This window comes from Eubalaena glacialis, chromosome 2 (assembly GCF_028564815.1).
Source record: "Eubalaena glacialis isolate mEubGla1 chromosome 2, mEubGla1.1.hap2.+ XY, whole genome shotgun sequence".
NCBI classification, from domain to species: Eukaryota; Metazoa; Chordata; class Mammalia; order Artiodactyla; family Balaenidae; genus Eubalaena; species Eubalaena glacialis.
This window is the reverse complement of record NC_083717.1, coordinates 11634754-11659016: the sequence shown is the minus strand read 5'-3', so window position 1 is coordinate 11659016 and position 24263 is coordinate 11634754. Positions and strand designations below refer to the sequence as shown.

The 24263-nt window shown below is 39.0% G+C and overlaps 1 protein-coding gene across 5 annotated transcripts in view; it reads right to left on the bottom strand.

The window, feature by feature from the left end:
• ARHGAP21 (Rho GTPase activating protein 21) overlaps positions 1 to 24263 on the bottom strand; it is a 126011-nt gene that overhangs the window by 4728 nt on the left and 97020 nt on the right. For 3 of the 5 annotated variants that reach the window (XM_061178590.1, XM_061178611.1, XM_061178596.1), the window contains exons 9-24: positions 23481 to 23639; positions 23234 to 23336; positions 21255 to 21291; positions 18454 to 18579; positions 12604 to 12888; positions 9776 to 9840; positions 9560 to 9699; positions 8736 to 8878; positions 7711 to 7866; positions 7536 to 7614; positions 6421 to 6494; positions 6254 to 6343; positions 4492 to 4617; positions 4255 to 4296; positions 3829 to 3934; positions 1878 to 1909 (exon numbers count right to left, since the gene is read on the bottom strand). In XM_061178590.1, coding sequence (XP_061034573.1) covers positions 1878 to 1909; positions 3829 to 3934; positions 4255 to 4296; positions 4492 to 4617; positions 6254 to 6343; positions 6421 to 6494; positions 7536 to 7614; positions 7711 to 7866; positions 8736 to 8878; positions 9560 to 9699; positions 9776 to 9840; positions 12604 to 12888; positions 18454 to 18579; positions 21255 to 21291; positions 23234 to 23336; positions 23481 to 23639 — 1763 coding nt within the window. The remainder of the gene's footprint in view (positions 1 to 1877; positions 1910 to 3828; positions 3935 to 4254; positions 4297 to 4491; positions 4618 to 6253; positions 6344 to 6420; positions 6495 to 7535; positions 7615 to 7710; positions 7867 to 8735; positions 8879 to 9559; positions 9700 to 9775; positions 9841 to 12603; positions 12889 to 18453; positions 18580 to 21254; positions 21292 to 23233; positions 23337 to 23480; positions 23640 to 24263) is intronic. The other 2 variants (XM_061178604.1, XM_061178616.1) reach the window with 1 other exon arrangement.

Sequence of the window (24263 nt, the reverse complement as noted above, 5' to 3'; positions counted from 1 at the left end):
TTCCCTGGTGGCGCAGTGGTTGAGAATCTGCCTGCCAATGCAGGGGACACGGGTTCGAGCCCTGGTCTGGGAAGATCCCACATGCCGCGGAGCAACTAGGCCCGTGAGCCACAGCTACTGAGCCTGCGCGTCTGGAGCCTGTGCTCCGCAACAAGAGAGGCCGCGATAGTGAGAGGCCCGCGCACCGTGATGAAGAGTGGCCCCCACTTGCCACAACTAGAGAAAGCCCTCGCAAAAAAAAAAAAAAAAAAGTTGGGGTAAAAAGATGGTAAAAATCAAAATGTAAGTGATAGCGAATAATATATCATTAAATATTTTATGATATTTTCTGCAAAAATTCAACTCTAATTTAGTCATATGTGATCCCATTATGTTTAGAAATGATATGTAATGATACGTATGTCTCATTTCCAAATAGAACATTTGAAGAAATTTATTGACAGTTCTACTTGCTACAGTCTCAGAAGAGCAAAGCTGGCACAAACTGAATTAATGAAAAACTTTCTAACTGAATGTCTTAAAAACTACTCAAAAAGTGCACTTTGGTGGTGGTGTCAACAGAACACAAATTATGTAAACAAAAATTGATTATAAAAACAAAATTAGGGACTTCCCTGGTAGTGCGGTGGTTAAGAATCCTCCTGCCAATGCAGGGGTCATGGGTTCGAGCCCTGGTCCAGGAAGATCCCACATGCCGCAGTGCAACTAAGCCCGTGTGCCACAACTACTGAGCCTGTGCTCCAGAGCCCGCGAGCCACAACTACTGAGGCCCGTGTGCCTAGAGCCCGTGCTCTGCAACAAGAGAAGCCACCGCAATGAGAAGCCCGCGCACCGCAACAGAGAGTAGTCCCCGCTCGCCGCAACTAGAGAAAGCCCGCAAGCAGCAACGAAGACCCAATGCAGCCATAAATAAATAAATAAATTTATTAAAACCAAAATTAGTGATCTTGTTGAAAAGAAGGCAAGAATATATATTTTCATAAAAAATGTATAATAATAATAAAGTCTATATTACTACTGAAATGTTTACAGAATGAAATAAAATGTTTGGGATTTGCTTCCAAATAGTCCCGAGGGACTTCCCTGGTGGTCCAGTAGTTAACACTCTGAGCTTCTACTGTAGGGGACACGGGTTCCATCCCTGGTAGGAGAACTAAGATCCCACCAGCTGCGAGGCCAAAAAAAAAGTCACGAGGAGGAGGAAAGTGGGTGGGTGCAGATGAGACAAACTTGGCCATGTGTTAATTGTTGAGGGTGGATAATAAGGGCTCATTATATTATTCTCTCTACTTTTGCATATGTTAGAAAATTTTCACATTAAGAATGAGGTGGGGGGGCTTCCCTGGTGGCGCAGTGGTTAAGAATCTGCCTGCCAATGCAGGGGACACGGGTTTGAGCCCTGGTCTGGGAGGATCCCACATGCCACGGAGCAACTAAGCCCGTGAGCCACAACTACTGAGCCTGCGCGTCTGGAGCTTGTGCTCCGCAATGGGAGAGGCCGCGACAGTAAGAGGCCCGCGCACCGCGATGAAGAGTGGCCCCCGCTCGCCGCAACTGGAGAAAGCCCTCCCACAGAAACGAAGACCCAACACAGCCAAAAATAAATAAATTAATTAATTAAAAAAAAAAATAAGAATGAGGGGGTAAATGCCTACGTCTTTGAATTATGCTAAACTACACTGAGATAAATCCAACACCCCACCTCACAATCCACTATTCCTCTATCATATTCTACTTTAAGCATTAATTTTTCCCTTTATAAGACTCTGTTGGCCTGTCATCAGACACAGACAGGGGTGCATCTGCATACGAATCATAACGATCAACCACAAAGCAATTCCCCTCTAAAATATTCCAAACTGTACAAAACAATTTACCTTAGATTTTGTTGAGTCACTAGTAGCTGAATCTGTGAGAAGTTAAAGAAAACATGGTCAGTATTGGTCAGATTCTTTACTGCTTTCAACAAACAATGCAAAACTTATGGAAAAGACAGGCACAGAACAAAATGTGAAAGCAAAACTCAAAAACAATAGAACACAGTGGATAGTCAGAGCTCACAAAGATGCAAGCTGCACCACAGAAAGCCACCGCCGTGAAAGGATGCTGTGAATTGTAGGCAGAATCAGCTCAATGATAGGTATGGCAAAGGAGCCCTGTGCTAAACAAAACAGAAACACTAGTGTTTATTCAATTTGCTAAGTACTAAATCTAGCAATAAAGCAGCTCGAAGACCTTTTGAAGAATTGCACTGTGTACCACATCCCGTGTCTGAAACTGATACACAACGTAGAGCGTTTAGGATTGCTGGCTGCCCTCGCTACAAACTGAGATGCGCAGACTCAGTGTATTTATGCTGATTTTTGTCAGACTGTCCACGTTAAATTTTAGAAGCATATACTGTGTGCGTAAGAATGCATTAGGATAACCCTGCTTCTAAGTCACTTTGATGTTACGTTAAATCATGCTGATCTCTGCGCTTTGGACCCCGGTTTCTCATCTGTGCAGTCAGGGATCCTTTTGACTAGTTAAATTGCTACCAGTTTTCCAATTATTTATCAACAAATGCTATTATGGAAATGGAAAAATGGAGAGCATCATTTTACTGTCTGGCAAAAACTCAGATTATACAAGTATAAAGAGGGTAGGAAGGGGCTAGCACTCTTCAGGACGACACCAATTTGGAAATTTTCTCTTTCAACTTCAGGGAAATGGATTTTCAGAACTAATGAGCTGAGCCCCATGCCACGCCCCTTTCAACACATGGCTCAATGCTTTATGACTTTAAGAACTGGTAGACCATACCATGCTATTTCTCCTCACGGTCTGCTTCAGAAATAACAAGAAACAGCAGAAAAACTTTTAAGAAGGTAGTAGTGATCTGTTTACAATAACCGTAAGAGAAAGTGTACACCACAGATCAGCTCGGTTTGCGTTTACAGGAAGCGGGGGCTTCTGCAGACAAGGCAGCTACAGTGCGGACAGCAGTCCTCCTTCTTCCTACAGTTCCAGCTGTCCGTCAGGGACACCACGGAATCCACTAGCGACATTACCACGCGATAGACTCCTCCCATCTCGCCTGTGCAACATCAGTACAGATGTGCCTGTGTCAGTAAGTGCTGGAAAGAGAACCCTTTAGGACTACAACGAGAACTAGAGACAAAGGGAGAACACGGTGTAAAACATGCTAGGTTAGTGCAACAGTTTGGCAGGAGAAAATCTGCATCGAAAGAGCCTATTAGAACTGATACTTCACCGAACGTTAGGGTGGCAACAGAAGACAGAAGAAAATGTCAGAGAGATTGACTTTTACGGTGACCTCTGTAGTGACAAGATAATAGACTGCATTTATGGGAATGGTGCCCATGAGCATTTCACATATTTAACTGGCTGCTTTTTCAACAGAGCGTCCAGCTCAAGAGTGAGAACTACTCATACAGTCTAGACCACACTTTCTGCCATCACAGCAACCACATACTCAGTAGCGTGTATCTGTTTTACCTTGTGATGACTATTACATGGAAACTGTGAATTAAAAAAAAAAAAAAAGAACAAAACAGTGGTTTGCATGCTCATTTTCCCTCATATTTCCTTTCTGACAAGCATTACAACTCCATGCACTGCCAATGGCATTACAGTCACTGGAAGATAATTCAGATCAATCAGAAAAGGAAGATTACTTTTTTTTTTATTAGTGGAAAGGGAAAAAAAGGAGAAGAAAAGGAAAAAAAAATCATAGTGAATTGTTACTTATGATTGATTTGCTCTTTCATGTTATAAGAATTTAGCTTTTAACCTAGAGATCAATACTGCCCAGGCAAGAGTTACCTGATACATCTCCAGGGGAGACGCCTGTCCTTCCAATGTTGGTGAGTAAATGATCTATGTTTGGCACTGGCTGGGAGTCTACTGTGTTTTCCTCCTGCACTGTTGTCTATGGTTAATAAACAAAGATCTCTTCATCATCTCTTCAAAGATACTTTCTTTAAAATTCAAACAACATTTAGTAAAAGACACATTACTGAGTGGAGGACATATGCTTAATTTTTTACATTATTTGCATATAATTAATTACCAAATAAGTATCATACTTGGATTTTCATTAGATCAGAAACTGAGGCGCTATAGACCTGCTTTTGGGGTGCAAAGCAGACAATAGCATACAAAGCAGGAAGGTGACACAGTTGTAGGATCAGGATCTTGTGTGTCCCAAATGAGAAGAACAGAGTACAAACGCTGACGGACAATACTTACAAGAGGTTCTTCAGCACCTTCTTCTGTGAAAAACCAGTCATGCTAAAATTTAAAATAAAAAAGGTGAAAAAGAGAAATTAAATAACCCCCTACAGAGATCTATATTTTGGAGGATAGCACAGAAAAAAAGGTAATTCTCTTAGAAAAAAAAAAAAAAATTATAACCAAATTCTGCCCTACCAACTATCAGCTGCTCACGAAAAAGAATTTTCTCGATGAGCCGAAGCCTGGACTTACGTGCTGGATAAGTGTCTCTACGATCTTGTACTGGTCTGGCATGTGAGTGACCATGTGCGTCATGTTATCCTCAGAGGTCCTCACGAGAGTTGGACCAAACACTATGGCTAGGTTTCTTGGTTCCATCTGCAACAGAGGATGATATTAGAAAATATCACAACTTTTCTTAAGAAAGTAGGCTTAAATTCCCATTGCATGTTTGGCATTTTACTTCTGAAAGACTCTTTTGATGAAAAAGAATTCAAAGAATGGCTGACTGATGTGTGTAAAACAAAATAATGCTTCAGGGTTAGAGTTTCCATAAACTGATCTATATGTAAATTCTTTTTCTTGCTTTAATGACAACATACAATACTTAATTGGCATTCGTTTTTTCCAGGAAGTCTTTGATTGAAAACAATTGATCTGGTTCAAAACTAGTATTACAGGGAATTCCCTGGCAGTCCAGTGGTTAGGGCTCCGCACTTCCACTGCAGGGGGCACAGGTTCGATCCCTGGTCAGGGAACTAAGACCCCACAAGCCGTGCACCTCGGCCAAAAGTAAGTATTAACAAAGCTGGATCAACTGACAAAAATATTAAAATCAAAGGGAATAAAACTTGCAAAAGAATAGGGAAAACCTCTCCCCTCAAAAACTAAACAAATGGAACGAGATACATAAAAATTTCCAAATTTGCCTGAGTAGTACATTAAGATCATGAATACGTAAAACCTAATGTCTGAAAATATTCTTTTGACAAAATTTTTACTTCAACCAAGACTTCCAAAGCTTGTTGCTTATCCTTGTACCAATGAACACCTCAGTATTACATGCCTATATGTTTGTATGTTTCCTTCCATGATAGTTTGTACTCCTGTTTAAGTACCTGATTGTCAAAGGTGCGAATCTTTTGTTTTTCTTTGTTATATCTTATAAGTGTCTGGTGTAATTTTTTGACCTTAGGATTTGATTAAAATATTAAATAACCAATCCCCAAAACATACTAGAGGGTAAAAAACCATTGTGGAACTCAAAAAAAAAAAATCAAACTGGTCTTGGGATCCACACCAAAAATTTAGTTTCCATCCATCACCAGAGTTGATTCCCCCTTACCCTTTCACCCTCCCCTGCCCCTCCCCCTCTGGTAACCACTACTCTGTTCTCTGTATCTATGTGTTGTTTTTGTTGGTTTGTTCATTTATTTTGTGTGTGGTTTTTTTTTTTATTCCATGTGAGTAAAATCATACAATATTCATCCAAAAGATATTTCTTTAAACCAATCAGGACAAGCTACACGTGAACAGACTACTAGATAATACGAAGGAACAATAAATTTTGGTGTGTTTGATAAAGGTAATATGGTGGTGTGAAAACAAAACCAAAAAAAATTATCTGCTAAATCTAAATGAAACAAAACAAAAAAAGAAAATGTTGTTTTTCACTGTATACCATTTGATACATTTTTACTGTTGTTTGTGCAAATATTGCCCATTCAAAATATTAATATACAGTTGAAAAATAAAAGAACTAAAATTTCTGACTTTTTCATTTTTCTTGCTGGATAAACATAAAAGAAAATGTCTTGAGAAAACAACAATTCATATTTTGGGAATCTTTTGCTTTTAGTAGTGATCTTTAGAGGGACGTGATCACCAGTATGATGTATTTTAGAGCTTTTGTTTAATTATAACCTATTTTTGACTATTTCGCATGAAGCAGTGAAGTACATCTTTTCAACTAAAGCCACTGAGAGTACATCTCTTCAATAAACAGTTTACACACCTTATTTTTTTCTGAATTTTCTGCCACTGTCTTCAGATGAGCCGAAAGAAACTTGAGTGTTTCATAATGATGTTCGGGCAAATCATGAATCTGAAACATATTATTTTCATGATGGATTTAAATGCTGAACTTTTGTTGTACTTCCAAAAATATAAAATAATACCTACTAGTCTTTTTAATGTTTTCAGACGATCTAGAGGATCTTCCTTACGATTGGCTTCAATAAAGTCGGCATATTTATCTGACAACAGTAAGAACAAAAAAAACCAAATTCATCTTAAATTGTTTAGGTAAGCTGTAATCTAGTTTCCCTTTAAGGTTCAATTTCAAACCACAACTAAAAAGAAAAAAATAGTAGGGAAGACCCCAAATAGCCTTTGAAATGTTGTCCTAAAACTACTATAGGGGCTTCCCTGGTGGCACAGTGGTTAGGAATCCACCTGCCAATGCAGGGAACAGGGGTTCGAGCCCTGGTCCAGGAAGATCCCACAGGCCATGGAGCAACCAAGCCCGTGGGCCACAGCTACTGAGCCTGCGCTCTACAGCGCATGAGCCACAACTACTAAGCCCGTGTGCCACAACTACTGAAGCCCGCGTGCCTAGAGCCCGTGCTCTGCAACAAGAGAAGCCACCGCAATGAGAAGCCCGCACACTGCAACAAAGAGTAGCCCCCGCTCGCCGCAACTAGAGAAAGTCCGCGCAGCAACGAAGACCCAACGCAGCCATAAATAAATTTATTAAAAAAATAAATAAGTAAAATAAAACTACTATAGTTTTTAATGACTCCCCTAGGCCTTATCAAACAAAGGAAATTCCCTAAAATGTGAGTTCTCTGAGGGTACATCCTGTATTTACACAGTCTGTCCACTTTCTCTCCCCGCACTGCAACGTCTACTACAAGGTCTTATCTAAGTCAAATAGTTGGTTTGGCTGAAAAAATGCTTTTCTACTAATTGTACCTTATTATGCCTGAGGCTTTTCACTGAGAACAATAATAACATATTTTCAACTCAGCTGTAAACATGAATGAACAGGATAATATACATTTTTACTGAACTTTAACAACGTTTTATAAACTGTTTTTCACTGAAATGTATCAGGAGGAAAAAACAATCCAAATGACAAAAAATAGGACATGATTATGCTTTGTATACAAATAAGAACAAAACCTCCTGTTTCTTTTGACAAAAATATTTTCCCCTGGTTCAATTTAATATGCTGTGGTTTCCCAACAATGTAATGTTCAACTGTTGCATCGGTGTCTTTGGTGGGGTTAACTCACCATTTGTGAAAAGTGGTTCAGGGAGTTTTCTGAAGAAGGATTTTAGTAAACTGCTTATCACATTCAAATCTCGCCATTTCTAGGTATGCAAAATAAAAATACAGTATGTTTGTAGTCAATACCACAAAGGAAAAAAACACAGACCAGTTATTCAAATAGAAATACACAAACTTACATCGTCTTGTATATCAATATCAGCCATTCCCTTGTTGAGTTCCTCTTGCATACTTGAGATGGCTGCATTGTTTCCAGGAACTCTATAAATACCTGTATATTCAAGACCTCTTTCTTCAACTAATTTGCAACATATGTCAACTATTAATGGAATATACTGCAAAACAAGAAATAAACATTTTATTTAACACAGCATGAATGTTTATCTTCAGTTAGTAGATCCATAGCGTAGCTACAAGGCCCTTTTCATCCAAAAGGAAACAGTATATAAATTGCTGTTATTTGATATAGAGAAAATAAAGAATATAAACATTGGAGAACTGGGAAGAGATAAAAGCAGCAAGAGATAGTTGAGTCAGTGGAAAGAGAATGAATAGGTCAAGACTGAACGAGGAGGACCCATAGGGAGATAATAGTCTAAAGAAGAAACAAGAGCAAGTAGGGAGGAGAATGAATAGGTCAAGACCGAACGAGGAGGACCCACAGGGAGATAACAGTCTAAAGAAGAAACAAGAGCAAGTAGGGAGAATGTGGAAACAGTTCAGTGGAATAAAAGAAGGGGGGCAGGGGCAGAGGAGGGGGAAAGAATAACATCCATCCACTCATGATATGAATCCTAACGTGGGCATTGTAAACACACACACACACACACACACACGCACATTTATATTTATCACACTTTCTTAATCAGATTCTTGTTCCCATCCTTCTTTTAAAATGCTGAAAGCAGAAACACACATGACTTGAAAATGACTTCTTACCGATCGTTTCAGATACATTCCTAGCAGTTGAATAATTATTCTATTTCAGAGTCAACACATTAGAAAAAAGCATTCTAGATAAAATTACTCCATACACCCGTACAGGTCAGACATGCTTAGAGAAACTAAGGTCTGTTAAGAAGAGGAAAATACTCAACAGGTGGACAGATACTCCCTGTGATCTGCACGGCTGTGTACGCGGGTCCTGTTATGACTACGGCTGAATTAATGGCTTTAGGAAATCTGGCTGGCTGGTGTCTCTTACCCGATTAGTATGAGCTGGCGGGCAATCATCCAGTCTGACCCCGAACGTTCCTGTAGCAGTAGGCTTTTTTTCAAATGTCTTTCTCATAATACTTGGAATGCCTTTTCTCCATGTGCCTTTGTCTTTTGGGGGACTAGTGTCATCTTTTGATCGTTATTCAAAAGAAAATGACATGAAGAAAAGAAAATAGAAACAAGAGTGTTTAAATCATGACTTTAAAGATCCTTTATCAATATATATATAAATCAGAGTCCTGTACTATAAATAACATATCCTTTATGTATCAAACATATTCTATTCTATTCTCCTCCTAATATAGCACTCCTTTCAACCCTCCATATAATTTAGTACGAATCAATTATGTTTCTTCACCCTTTGACAATCTGTACCATGATTTTCTTTAAAACAGTCAAGACAATAGAATTAATGTGACATCTTTAGAGTGAGATTTTAGCAAAAGGAAACATAATGGTTTTATTTCAAAATGAAAGCACCTGGATCCTCTGCATTTATCAAATTGGTAGTTTTTGACATAGATGTATGTGTTGTATTTTCCTTCACTTGATCTTTATTATAAGAACTGGTATCTTGGACCCCAGCTTAAGGGAAAGGCCCCACCAGCCTGGACCAGGCCCCCAGTGATCTCTGGGTTAGCTCACCCTGAGCTGAGGTCCGCAGAAAACGCACAGAAAAACATGAAAACACCTTTAAAATCCCAATTTTATTTAAAAAAAAATTTTTTTTTTTTTAAACTTAGGTATAGTTGGTTTACTACAAACCCAATTTTAAATCCTAGATTTATCTAGGAATGCTGGTATCAGTACCTTTACTGAGAAGCTTCCTTTCTGACTCTTCCTTCGGGGAGTGTGGACTTTGAGTCCGAGGCTCTGCTTTAGCACCAAGTAGAGTCTGCCGGATGCTGAGACTCTGGCGAGGGGTCTTTGGCAACTGCTCTGCTTTGCTGCTGAAAGAAAGGAACATTTCTGACCAAGTACGTATTTTACATCCCAATTAACCTGCAGGCATGGTGGGATTCTCACCTCATCAGACTGTTGTATTCTTTTATTCTTCGACTAATCAGATCCCTGTTAGTAACTCCAGTGTCCTACAGAATAAATAGAAGGTACAATTAGAAAGTCAATTCTAAACTCCCTAAATAGGGATCCTACTCTTTTTGGGGGGCAGGGGGGAGCTCTATATTGTACTGCTTTGCTTATTCAATACAGACTCCATGGAGTTGTTTTAAAAGCTCTATTCAAATCATGACCTAACATCACTAAGTGACAAATGTTCAAGTGCCTCCGCCACTGCCAAGAGTTTTCTGTTTATTTTCTGTACCCCAGCAACACCTAGACTAGTACCAGCAAGTAGCCAGTGTTCAAACTTACTGAATTGATCTGGCATTTTTAATAAATGACTGGGAAGCAGTGAGCCAGTTTTTTCTGTCACTAATACCAGAAAGAATGATCAGCGTTTCAAAATAATCCAGTTGGATAAAAGATGGAATACTGCCAAAATGTGTTAATGATTAATTGATAGGAACAGTGAGATTGAGGGTCAGTTAGTATCAGAAGTGGCAGTTATATTTTGAGAAGAAAAAAGCTCAAAACTGGTTTTTTTAACCTCAACAGGTTAACCTCAATAATATGCTACATGGAAAGAAAACTCAGAGTTGACCATAAGGGGATGATTTTTTTTCCCTATTGGTTCCGATTATAAATTGACATGCGTCCGCAAATATTTTTTTTACTTGTCTCGTTTTGGTCATAGCGAACGTTACAATTTACAAAGAATACAGGCTTTGTAAATTCTCGAATTCAAATCGATTCTTCTCATTTACCAACTGAAAGAGGATATGGTTAAGATCTAGAATAAGACTGCTTGACAATTCTGAGCTATGTGACCCTGGGGAAATTACTTAACTTCTCTTTGCCACAAAGTTCCCTTGTTTGAAACATGGTGATGATAATAATAAGACGCATTCATATGGTTGCTGAGATTAACTGATATAAAATGCTTCAGAGAGTGACTGCCATATGGTACATGCTTGGTGAATTATTACTTTCTCAGCTATCAAACTCGGTGAAAACACCCGTGTCTTAGAATCACATGACAGTGATGATGCTATAATGGCTGACATGAAGTACACGTTCATGACCTACCAGGCACTGGGCTGCGTTCTTCATAAGCATCACTTCATGCAATTCCTAAAAAAGCCCTATGTCTCAAAGATGAAGTCATCTACTGCCCAGCAGGACGCCTGGCATAGAGCAGGGGCTGATCAAACAGGAACTCCTTTGAACTGCTACTTAAAGCTGAAATCTACACCCAAGTTGTGATTCTCCCCGTTTACTTTGCCAAAACTCAGGTCTGATGTCTCTTTATAGCGGTGGTTGTAGAAAAAGGGCTGTATTGATATGGATCTGGTATTCGTTGTTCACGACAAACAAGGTAGAGTGTAAACTGTCAGACGAGAAAAATTACAGGCGTTTTCCTATGGTCTAAGTTTTCATGACTTGAATTGGATATAATGGAAATGACAGAATTCGAGAACATAATTTGCATAACTTCATGGTTAATGTAGGTGTTCCTGCATACTGTAATGGGAAAGTAGGGGGAAAGAACCTTGTGGGGTTTTTTTTGTCATAACAACGGGCACACAAAGGAGAATAACGTCTAAGAAAAACTGTGTTGATGATATGAAAAAGGCACCCTTGAGCAAAATCTAGACTTAATCATTGCTGAATCTGCTCTGTAAAGTTTACAGTTATGTACACTTAAAAAAAAAAACTTCACTACTGAAACTTCTGCTGTAAAAAATATCTTGATGGTTGTGAGTCAGAAACTCTCCTTATTAAAGAGAAAAAGTGGCTTATAACATGATTTCTGATAGTACAAGTTTTCTTAGAAACCAATAACTGTATTACAGTAGGCTATACTATATTCTTGCCTGCATAATTTCATTAACAAGAATCATGCTATCAGTGTCTCTGCATTTACACAGCAATTTGTTTGGAGAAGCATTTTCACTGTAACTTAAGCCCACAACCACCCTGGTTTTGACACAAAGAAACAGATCTGGAATTATTCAGTCATAAAGGTAATGACCAGGACTAGGAACCCAGGTCTCTGCTCAGTGGTTACTGCTTCTGAGAAAGTATGCAGAATATATGAATAATCTGTTTTTCTAGGTCAGTAATGGTGATTTTCCCAGGAACTGAAAATAATATAAAATAGGTACACTTGAGTTTTCCTTTTTTTTTGGCTGTGCCACGTGGCTGGTGGAATCTTAGTTCCTCAACCAGGGATTGAACCTGTGCCCTTGGCAGTGAAAGCATGGAGTCCTAACCACTGAACTGCCAGGGAAGTCCCTGAATTTTCCTTCTGATCAACTATGTTTTTTCTTTAATTTACTTATTTCATTTATTTATTTTTGGCTGAGTTGGGTCTTCGTTGCTGCGTGTGGGCTTTCTCTAGTTGCTGCCAGCGGGGGCTACTCTTCGTTGTGGTGGTGCAGGAGCTTCTCATTGCGGTGGCTTCTCTTGTCGTGGAGCACGGGCTCTAGGCACACGGGCTCAGTAGTTGTGGCTCGCGGGCTCTAGAGCACAGGCTCAGTAGTTGTGGTGCACGGGCTGAGTTGCTCCGCGGCATGTGGGATCTTCCTGGACCAGGGCTTGAACCCGTGTCCCCTGCATTGGCAGGCGGATTCTTAACCACTGCGCCACCAGGGAAGCCCTGATCAACTATTTTTAAGTGAACATAGCACATTATAATTTTTTTAAAATGATGTATCAGATTCTTTCAGTCTTCTTTAAAAAGAAAATGTTGTGACAGCGTCGGTTTTATCAACGTCATTTTGGACACTAACCTCCTCATTTAAGTTGCTGCTCTCCTGGATGCTCCTGATCCAGGCTAGCATGTCGTCCCTGTCTTCAGCCTGAAACAGGCACTCGCAGTCGGACGTGGTGAGTCGAAAGACATTTTTCCTCTTGGTCTCGCTGTAAGAGATGTCTATTAAGCAAGCGTTAACACTGATGGGCTGTTCCTCTTCAGACGGAGTCGTCTGTTCTCGTTTATCTTTGTACAGGTACAGCGAATGGCCCCGAAGTACAACATACATCTGCTTCCATGGTCGAATACTTCCACCAACTCGCTGGAGAACATGAGACAGATCAGGCATACTCAACACTTGGCTAAATCTTAGTGACAGGACAGATGCATCTAGCAACACTGTTAACACGCTTAAATGTATACCCAACATGGCAGGTGCCTGCTTTACGTCAATATATATTTGTTAGCGGAGGAAAGACAAAAAGTGTGGAACGTAAACCAAGTTGGGTAATGTATTCCTATCACAATCAAGGGCAATGAAATTTCAACTTTAATTGGGTTGAGAAAATAAGATGAACAAAGTTAATTAGCATAAAGCGAGTGTAGCAAAATATATAAAAAATGCTAAGAGAATAGAAAATAAGGAAAAAGGTCAGTCAGAAAAATCTTTTGAGTGAAAGCAAGGCTTAAGACAAGTCTTAGATCACGCAAATGACAAACACTGCAAAAGGTAATCCCAAAAGGGTATGTACACATAATGAATTTAGTTAACAAAACTGATCAACTTTATACAGTCAAGCAACAACATGCAAGATGGGTTTTCTAAAAAAAAATCTGATACTCTTTTGATAGTATTAAAGTTTTCTTATAAATTAAGCTGCCCAAATATTGTAGAAAATTTTCTGGCAAAGTTTTTCTTATATTGTTATCTACTTAATGAAGCATATATTGATATTGATATTCATTTAAATACCTCTATATTTACAAAATAAGGGGAAATAATAAAATTATTATAAAGGCAACTTGAAACTCTGCAAGCCAGAAGGGAGTGGCAGGACATGTTTAAAGTGATGAAAGGGAAAAACCTACAGCCAAGATTACTCTACCCAGCAAGGATCTCATTCAGATTCGACGGAGAAATTAAAACCTTTACAGACAAGCAGAAGTTAAGAGAATTCAGCACCACCAAACCAGCTCTACAACAAATGCTAAAGGAACTTCTCTAGGCAGGAAACACAAGAGAAGGAAAAGACTTCAAATAACAAACCCAAAACAATTAAGAAAATGGTAATAGGAACATACATATCGATAACTACCTTAAATGTAAATGGATTAAATGCTCCAACCAAAAGACATAGACTGGCTGAATGGATACAAAAACAATATTCGTATATATGTTGTGTACAGGAGACCCACTTCAGACCTAGGTACACACACAGACTGAAAGTGAGGGGATGGAAAAAGATATTCCATGCAAATGGAAATCAAAAGAAAGCTGGAGTAGCAATTCTCGTATCAGACAAAATAGACTTTAAAATAAAGACTATTACAAGAGACAAAGAAGGACACTACATGATGATCAGGGGATCAATCCAAGAAGAAGATATAACAATTGTAAATATTTATGCACCCAACATAGGAGCACCTCAATACATAAGGCAAACGCTAACAGCCATAAAAGGGGAAATCGAAGGTAACACAAGCATAGTAGGGGACTTTAACACCCCACTTTCACCCATGGACAGGTCATCCAAAATGAAAATAAATAAGGAAACAAAAGCTTTAAATGATACATTAAACAAGATGGACTTAATTGATATTTACAGGACATTCCATCCAAAAACAGCAGATTATACTTTTTTCTCCACTGCTCATGGAACATTCTCCAGGCAGGATAGATCATATCTTGGGTCACAAATCAAGCCTTGGTAAATTTAAGAAAATTGAAGTCGTATCAAGAATCTTTTCCGACCACAACGCTATGAGACTAGATATCAATTACAGGAAAAAATCTGTAAAAAACACAAACACATGGAGGCTAAATAATACACTACTAAATAACTAAGAGATCACTGAAGAAATCAAAGAGGAAATCAAAAAATACCTAAAAACAAATGAAAATGAAAACACGATGACCCAAAACCTATGGGATGCAGCAAAAGCAGTGCTAAGAGGGAAGTTTATAGCAATACAATCCTACCTCAAGAAACAAGAAACATCTCAAATAAAAAACCTAACCTTACACCTAAAGCAATTAGAGAAAGAAGAACAAAAAAACTGCAAAGTTAGCAGAAGAAAAGAAATCATAAAGATCAGATCAGAAATAAATGAAAAAGAAATGAAGGAAACAACAGCAAAGATCAATAAAACTAAAAGCTGGTTCTTTGAGAAGATAAACAAAACTGATAAACCATTAGCCAGACTCATCAAGAAAAAACAGGAGAAGACTCAAATCAACAGAATTAGAAATGATAAAGCAGAAGTAACAACTGACACTGCAGAAGTACAAAGGATCATGAGAGATTACTAAAAACAACTATATGCCAATAAAATGGACAACCTGGAAGAAATGGACAAATTCTTAAAAAAGCACAACCTTCCGAGACTGAACCAGGAAGAAATAGAAAATATGAATGGACCAATCACGAGCACTGAAATTGAAACTGTGATTAAAAATCTTCCAACAAACAACAGCCCAGGACCAGATGGCCATCTATCAAAGATTTAGAGAAGAGCTAACACCTATCCTTCTCAGACTATTCCAAAATATAGCAGAGGGAGGAACACTGCCAAACTCATTCTACGAGGCCACCATCACCCTGATACCAAAACCAAAGATGTCACAAAAAAAGAAAACTACAGGCCAATCTCACTGATGAACGTAGATGCAAAAATCCTCAACAAAATACTAGCAAACAGAATCCAACAGCACATTAAAAGGATCATACACCATGATCGAGTGGGGTTTATCCCAGGAATGCAAGGATTCTTCAGTATATGCAAATCAATCAGTGTGACAAACAATATTAACAGACTGAAGGAGAAAAACCATATGATCATCTCAATAGATGCAGAAAAAACTTTTGACAAAATTCAACATCCATTTATGATAAAAACTCTCCAGAAAGTAGGCATAGAGGGAACTTACCTCAACATAATAAAGGCCATATATGACAAATCCACAGCCAACATCGTTCTCAATGGTGAAAAACTGAAACCATTTCCACTGAAATCAGGAACAAGACAAGGTTGCCCACTCTCACCACTATTATTCAACATAGTTTTGGAGGTTTTAGCCACAGCAATCAGAGAAGGAAAAGAAATAAAAGGAATCCAAATCGGAAAAGAAGAAGTAAAACTGTCACTGTTTGCTGATGACATGATACTATACATAGAGAATCCTAAAGATGCTACCAGAAAACTACTAGAGCTAATCAATGAATTTGGTAAAGTAGCAGGATACAAAATTAATGCACAGAAATCTCTTGCATTCCTATACGCTAATGATGAAAAATCTGAAAGAGAAATTAAGGAAACACTCCCATTTACCATTGCAAAAAAAGAATAAAATACCTAGGAATAAACCTACCTAAGGAGACAAAAGACCTGTATGCAGAAAACTATTAAGACACTGATGAAAAAAATTAAAGATGATACAAACAGATGGAGAGATATACCATATTCTTGGATTGGAAGAATCAACATTGTGAAAATGACTATAGTACCCAAAGCAATCTACAGATTCAATGCAATCCCTATCTAACTACCAATGGCATTTTTCACAGAACTAGAACAAAAAATTTCACAATTTGTATGGAAATACAAAGGACCCTGAATAGCCAAAGCAATCTTGAGGGAAAAAAAATGGAGCTGGAGGAATCAGGCTCCCTGACTTCAGACTATACTACAAAGCCACAGTAATCAAGACAGTATGGTACTGGCAGAAAAACAGAAATATAGATCAATGGAACAGGATAGAAAGCCCAGAGATAAACCCACGCCCATATGGTCACCTTATCTTTGATAAAGGAGGCAAGAATATACAATGGAGAAAAGACAGCCTCTTCAATAAGTGGTGCTGGGAAAACTGGACAGCTACATGTAAAAGAATGATATTAAAACACCCCCTAACACCATACAGAAAAATAAACTCAAAATGGATTAAAGACCTAAATGTAAGGCCAGACTCTATAAAATTCTTAGAGGAAAACATAGGCAGAACACTCCATGACATAAAATCACAGCAAGATCCTTTTTGATCCACCTCCTAGAGAAATGGAAATAAAACCAAAAATAAACAAATGGGACCTAATGAAACTTAAAAGCTTTTGCACAGCAAAGGAAACCATAAAGAAGACCAAAAGACAACCCTCAGAATGGGAGAAAATATTTGCAAACGAAGCAACTGACAAAGGATTCATCTCCAAAGTATACAAGCAGCTCATGCAGCTCAATATCAAAAAAAACAAACAACCCAATCCAAAACTGGGCAGAAGACCTAAATAGACATTTCTCCAGAGAAGATATACAGATTGTCAACAAACACATGAAAGGATGCTCAACATCACTAATCATTAGAGAAATGCAAATCAAAACTACAATGAGGTATCACCTCACACCAGTCAGAATGGTCATCAAAAAATCTACATACAATAAATGTTGGAGAGGGTGTGGAGAAAAGGGAACCCTCTTGCACTGTTGGTGGGAATGTAAATTGATACAGCCACTATGGAGAACAGTAGGGAGGTTCCTCAAAAATCTAAAAATAGAACTACCATACGACCCAGCAATCCCACTACTGGGCATATACCCTGAGAAAACCATAATTCAGAAAGAGTCATGTACCAAAATATTCATTGCAGCTCTGTTTACAATAGCCAGGACATGGAAGCAACCTAGGTGTCCATCATCGGATGAATGGATAAAGAAGATGTGGCACATATATACAATGGAATATTACTCAGCCATAAAAGGAAATGAAACTGAGTTATTTGTAGTGAGGTGGATGGACCTAGAGACTGTCATACAGAGTGAAGCAAGTCATAAAGAGAAAAACAAATACCGTATGCTAACACACATATATGGAATCTTAAAAAAAAAAAAAAAAAAGTGGTTCTGAAGAACCTAGGGACAGGACAGGAATAAAGACACAGACGTAGAGAATGGACTTGAGGACACGGGGAGGGCGAAGGGTAAGCTGGGACAAAGTGAGAGAGTGGCATGGACATATATACACTACCAAATGTAAAATAGATAGCTAGTGGGAAGCAGCTGCATAGCACAGGGAGATCAGCTCGGTGCTTTGTGACCACCTAGAGGGGTGGGATAGGGAGGGTGGGAGGGCGATGCAAGAGGGAGGAGATATGGGGATATATGTATATGTATAGCTGATTTACTTTGTTATACAGCAGAAACTAACACACCATTGTAAAGGAATTATACTCCAATAAAGATGTTAAAAAAAAAACTCAAAAAAAAAAATAAAGGCAACTTGAGTAAACTGGGAGACACTGAATAAAAATTTTAAAATTATTAATATGGAGAACTGCCCCTCCCTAAAGTACTACTCTGTCATAATCCATGGGTAATAAACTACTTAATAAGAAAAGCAGAGTTCCTTCTTAAATACTCCGATGTCTCTTTTACATTGACAAGATGTAAGACAACATATTCCATATGTAATTGATATAAAGGATGAAAAACGTATAAAATTAAATCTCTGATTAGAATTTGTAAAAATAATTTTTCCTTTATGTAGAAGAAGATACTTATAAATGTTTTCCACTCTTTATTCTGGATATTTTGCCATTTTATGTATAGAGACTTAATGCTTTATTTTTCAGGGCCTGCATTTCACACGCTCACAGTAGCTGAGAAAACACACTACCTTGCCCCTATCGGTGACAAGTGGCCTGAAATGAAGCCACCCTTCCTTGGCAGCATCACTGAAAACCTCTGAGGAAGAATCTTTCCGGGATCCAGAATCTTCTGATGACTTTTGGCTGTCTGTGATCTACAGAAAAGGCCAAAGAAAACACAGCAAAATGTCAGCTTTTTTCTTTATAAGTATTTGCATGTTGAAATTGTTTTGCTGAAAAAGTCTTTTACTAAATCTTCCAAAGACTATTTTTGAAAAACCCTAACTTTACCAATTACATTAGAAAAATTTCTGGTTTTGCTTTTTTTTTTTTTTTTTTCCAAAATTTGGATGAAATCTTCCACATATAGCTTTTTTTTTTTTTTTAATTTTATTTATTTATTTATTTATGGCTGTGTTGGGTCTTTGTTTCTGTGCGAGGGCTTTCTTCTCGTTGTGGCAAGCGGGGGCCACTCTTCATCGCGGTGCGTGGGCCTCTCGCTATCGCGGCCTCTCTTGTTGCGGAGCACAGGCTCCAGACGCGCAGGCTCAGTAACTGTGGCTCACGGGCCCAGTTGCTCCGTGGCATGTGGGATCTTCCCAGACCAGGGCTCGAACCCGTGTCCCCTGCATCAGCAGGCAGACTCTCAACCACTGCGCCACCAGGGAAGCCCTCTGGTTTTGCTTTTTAAAAAAATGGGTATTGACCACCATCATTTTTAAAGTCACCTGAAGGAATTTTTTTAACCACTAAAAAAATAATAGAAATAGTATAATTTTCCTACTCTCAAGAGCTCACATTTTAGTGGGAAAAGCAAAGAAGAAAGAAAAATAAAACAAGAAAATGATCAGATTGTGATTAGTGCCATTCGGAGAATGAAACAGGGAGATGCAATAAGGAACAACAGAGCAGCAGCTATAAACTGGTGGTGCTGAGGTGAGACCTCTCTGCAGAAAGAACATGTGAGATGAAATTTGGAGAAAACATTTTAAAAAGAGGCAACCATGAAAGATCAGGGGAAAGAAAAATTCAGGGAGAATATATAGCTACTGAATGTACATTCACTGTTATCATTTTTTTTTTGGCCACATCGAGGCATGTGGGATCTTAGCTCCCCAACCAGGGATTGAACCCGTGCCCCCTGCAATGGAATCACAGAGTCCTAACCACTGGACTCCGAGGGCATTCCCTCACTGTTGTCATTTTAAATGTTCACTTTTCCATGGGAGTAAGAGAAACAGCTAGTTATAGATTTTTCAGGGTACTTCAGGCTGTGGCAGGAAGTGTGCGGGAGGCCATGAAGTGATGAATCAGAGGAGTAATATCATCTGATCATACAGCTGAAAGGTTGCTCTGCTTGCTACCTGGAGAACGGATTTGAAAGGGACAACCATGAAAGGAGGCGGTACTGTGGGAATCCAGGTGAGGCACAGTGGCAGCTGGGACTAAAGTAGCTAAAGTGAAGACAGAGAGGAAGGTGAAGGTTCAGGGTATGTTCTGGAGGTAGAGCGGACGGCACTTGAAAGGGAAAAGAAGAAACAAGCTTCATTCCTAGACCTGGCGCTTGAACAAGTGGGTAAATTGAAGCGGACTTAGACAGATGGGGGAAAAGGAGGGATACACATGTCTGGGGGGGGGGGTCACTGAGGTCTACTTAGTCATGGAAACCTTGAATTGCTTGTTAAACATCCAAATGGAGATGGTACAGGGCAGGAGCCCACATGAGCCTCGGTTTGGGGAAGAGGTCAAGGCTGGCAATATACACTCGGGGAGATCTCTGGGTAGGAGCATCGAGGAAATGAGGGTAGGTGGAGAGGAAAGGGGAGTCAGAACCAGCTCTAGACTTTCCAATATTTTAAATATTACGGAGAGGCAGAAATGGAAACCAGCAGAAGAAAGTGTTTCGGGAAGTTAAGTGGGAAATTACGTTGGATACTCCTAAAAGGTCAAATAAGTGAAAAATCCAAGCAGCCAGTTGTTCTGGAACCTGAGTGTCACTGGTAACCTTGGCCTGAACAGTGTCATTCTGATGCGTGTGGGGTGAGAAAGATGTGATGTGGGAAAGTGGAAACTACCGACAATTTTTTTCCCAAAGAATTTTGCTATGAAAAGTGGAAGAGTAAATCGGAGCAGTAAACAGAGGGGGACGTGGATTCGAGGAAGGTTTTTCTTTTAAATACAGGAAATCATAGAACATGTTTCTATATGATGGTGACTGAGCCAAGGGAAAGAGTGATTATGCAGAAGAGAGAGGGGTCTTGAGAAAGTGAAAAGTGATGGAATCCAAAGCAGAAATGTGGGGGTTTGTGCTTAATAGGATAATGTGCCACGTAAAAAGATACTTATTAAGGTAAGGGTAAGGAAGGCAGAAAGTGTGGGTATAAATGAAGGTCCTGGTATTTTTGGAGAAGGTAAAATAAGGAAATTCCTGTCTAACAGCTTTTATTGTTTCAATGAGGGAAGGATAGACAAGAGAGGACAGGGCGGATTGTATTGGGGGGGAACTGGGGGGAGGCAGGAAATAATAATGTTGAGGATAGAAAAAAATACATACTGCTGGGCAGTTAAATATTTGTCCGTAAACTTACAAAATAAGAAAATCAGCACGATGTATGTAAACTGCTATATATTTGATGTATATGTTCAGAAATCACAACTTAGAGTGATATTTTCCAAATGCACTTGAAAGTTATAGAATAGGAGGTTATGATATTTAAATATGAAATACCTAAGGGATAAAAGAAATAATTCTCTATGAAGAGCTAAAGTAAATTCAGGTAAATAGAAACACTTATCATTTACCGATATTTTAAAAATACCGAATACCTACCTTGATTCCCTTCAGGCTAGATACATGCTTAAAGGACCTGTTGGAAAAGAAGTCTATCAATATTTGCAGTAAATGCATAAAAATACCTTAAAGATGTAAAAGTAATTTGACTATTACAACTACCCTTTCATTAATAAGCTGACATTTCATCGTTACCATGTTAAATGATCAGAGTTTGATGCAAATGAGGAAAAACAGCTAGTTTTATAAGTACTTAAACTTTTGATTCCATGATAGAAGTTTTCTTAAACTGTAAGTTAAAACCATCTCTGAATAAAGGTGAGATTTTCTTATCCTCTTTTTTTTTATATCAAGGAAAAACCTACTCAGACTAAACATTGGGCTTTATGTTATTATTTACCCACAGGTGTAATGCTCTATTAAGGATTTCCACACTGTCAATAATGACAGTGGTCACCATCAGTGGTCAGATAGACACAGGCATTTCCACACTCGTCCAGCTTGTGGACACGGCGGCAGCAAGTGCATTATCAGGGCTGGTCATGGCCGCCACTCTTCCCTCTGACCATATTCTGGATGTTTCAGTACAGAGAACAGCAGATGCCACTGAATAAGCTTAGGGCTTTGGACGACAGGTTTACATTAATTATTCAAAAACAATTTAACCTTATGGGACAAAGTTGTTTTGTTGTTGTTTTAATTCAAAGTTCATTAAGGAACTTAGGATTTTAAGGTGTGATCGAAGATGGCGCTGCCCTCTCCTCTCAGAGCCCCCCACCCCCCAAACAAGGCAACCAGAAATAGATATGCAAACTCATCTTCGACAACATCAGGAGACGCCTGTAATCTGAACTACAGCATACGAAGAAGTGGGGTTAAATGCAGTGAAGTAAAAAGTGGATACAGGGAGAGAGGACGCCAGTGCTTACACGTCTCGAACAAAAGTGCAGAGTGCTGTTCTCTGAGAGATCAAAACTGAGCTTCCCTTGCTGGAACAACAGGAAAGGGGGTACACCAGTGACAGGAGCCTCACTGATCACCATGGAGCGTCAGGCGAGGTGAGGATGAAGGAGGAAACACACGGTCCTGCCATCTTTGCAGGAAGCACTGTGTAGCTGGGGTAAGGTGAAGACGACTCTGAAATGTGGCTGTTTACTGATACCTTTTAATGAGGGAGAGTAAAGGCTAAAATGGCTCACACATCCCACCCTGCATCATTAGAAAAATCCCTGCTAGCCACTGCCACTGCCCTTGGCCACATCTCACACAGACTCCCCTCAGGCAGCTGGTTCAGGAGGAATAAATCGGAGAGCAACTGACAATAGATATTAAAGTAAAAAATACACATACCCTTTGATGTAACAATCCTTTTTCCAACTGTACTCACTCACATATATGCTAAATGAACTATGTACAAATACAGGCACCGAAGGATTATGTGTTGTAGCATAAGATTTGATCAACCTAAATGTCTGTTAGAATACAGAATACCAGTTAAATATATTATGGTATAACTACTCAGTGGAAAATTAAACAATCATGAAAAAGAATAAGCCAGGCATACATGCACTGAATGCTCTCCAAGATCAGTGTGTAGAGCACCTATCATTTGTTTATAAAAACAATTAGAACACACACAAACGTATATAAGCGTATGTAAATGTGTGTATGATTTTATGCACAGAATAGCTCTGGAATTATATAAAAGAAAATGATAGCATAGTTATGTCTGAGAGTAGAACTGGGTGACTGAAGGCCTAAAGCAGAAGTAATTATTTAATATATATATTTTTATATGTATTTTTGTATTATGTTTGTGTATTACTGATTTTCAAACATTAATCTTTTAAAAAATTCAATTGAATGTATTATCATGTCACAACTTTGATTTTTTATTTGCATTTCTAATGTCATAAAGTTAGAAAATATAAAAGACATCAGTAAATTCAGTATTTACATGTCAAGGTCATACTGAGCACCCACTAACAAGTATTTAAGATAACACGCTTGAGACTTACAGTTTTGCATCTTCTCTGTAATCATCCAGGCCCTCATCGTATGATTTTGATCGTTCTGTCTTTGAGCTGGGCTGGGCATCCAGGCTGGGAGGTCCAACAGATTCTGCAATCAAAACCCAACATTTAGACATGCGCAAGTGGTTTCCACATTCTTTTTAAATGGTGAGGAGATCACGGGGTGTCACAGTATTCTAAATGGAAAACCGAGAACGTGAGACAGTTCACATAACCGCTCCTTGAAACGTACCCTGGTCATGGGAGAGCTGACGTCGAATTAAAGGAGCTGAAGTTGTGAAGCTGGGAGGGGCCGCTGCTATGGAGGGTACCTGGGAGGTGGAAGCAGAGATGACCGCAGAGGCGGGGATGTGTGGGATATCGTGATCGATGCTGGGGCTAGTCGGCTCATCTGTAAGGTGAGAGGAAATAGGTATCATCAGTAATGATAAAATAATACAACAGTAATCAGTGTTCATTATTGAAAGAACCACCGGGAATGTGTCACAGTTACTTGGCTGCATTTCTGCAGGCTCATGGGTCAGACAAGTTAACTAGAGGTTGTAAGATTTCATGGGTTTGTGTGTATGTGAGGGGCGCATGTGTATGAAAGATGACCCAGCTTGCCAGCTGACAAATGCTGGAAGTACTAATTTCAAGGAATCCAACATTTACCTTAAAAGAAATGAATAAATGTTAGGCACCGATGTCACAAGTCCATCTTCAGAACGATTTATTTTAGCACACAGAATAAGCCAGTTGTTAGGAATGGGAAGACTGAGCTTGGGGGGGGGGCGGTGTCAAAGGACTTGTCTTGCTGGACTTTGTGAAAGCCACTTAATTCCTCTGGGTATTAAATTCATTCCCTATAAAGTAAAGAAATTGGACTAGGATTATCAGGAAGGGTCATTTCTAGCTCAAGGGGGCTACACAATAAACCCACAAAAGGGGTAAAATTATCTGTTTAATTTATGTAAGAATATAAAATACTTTTGGGCTTTCATAAGCCAAGGATTTTTTAGGGGGCTTTTGAGGT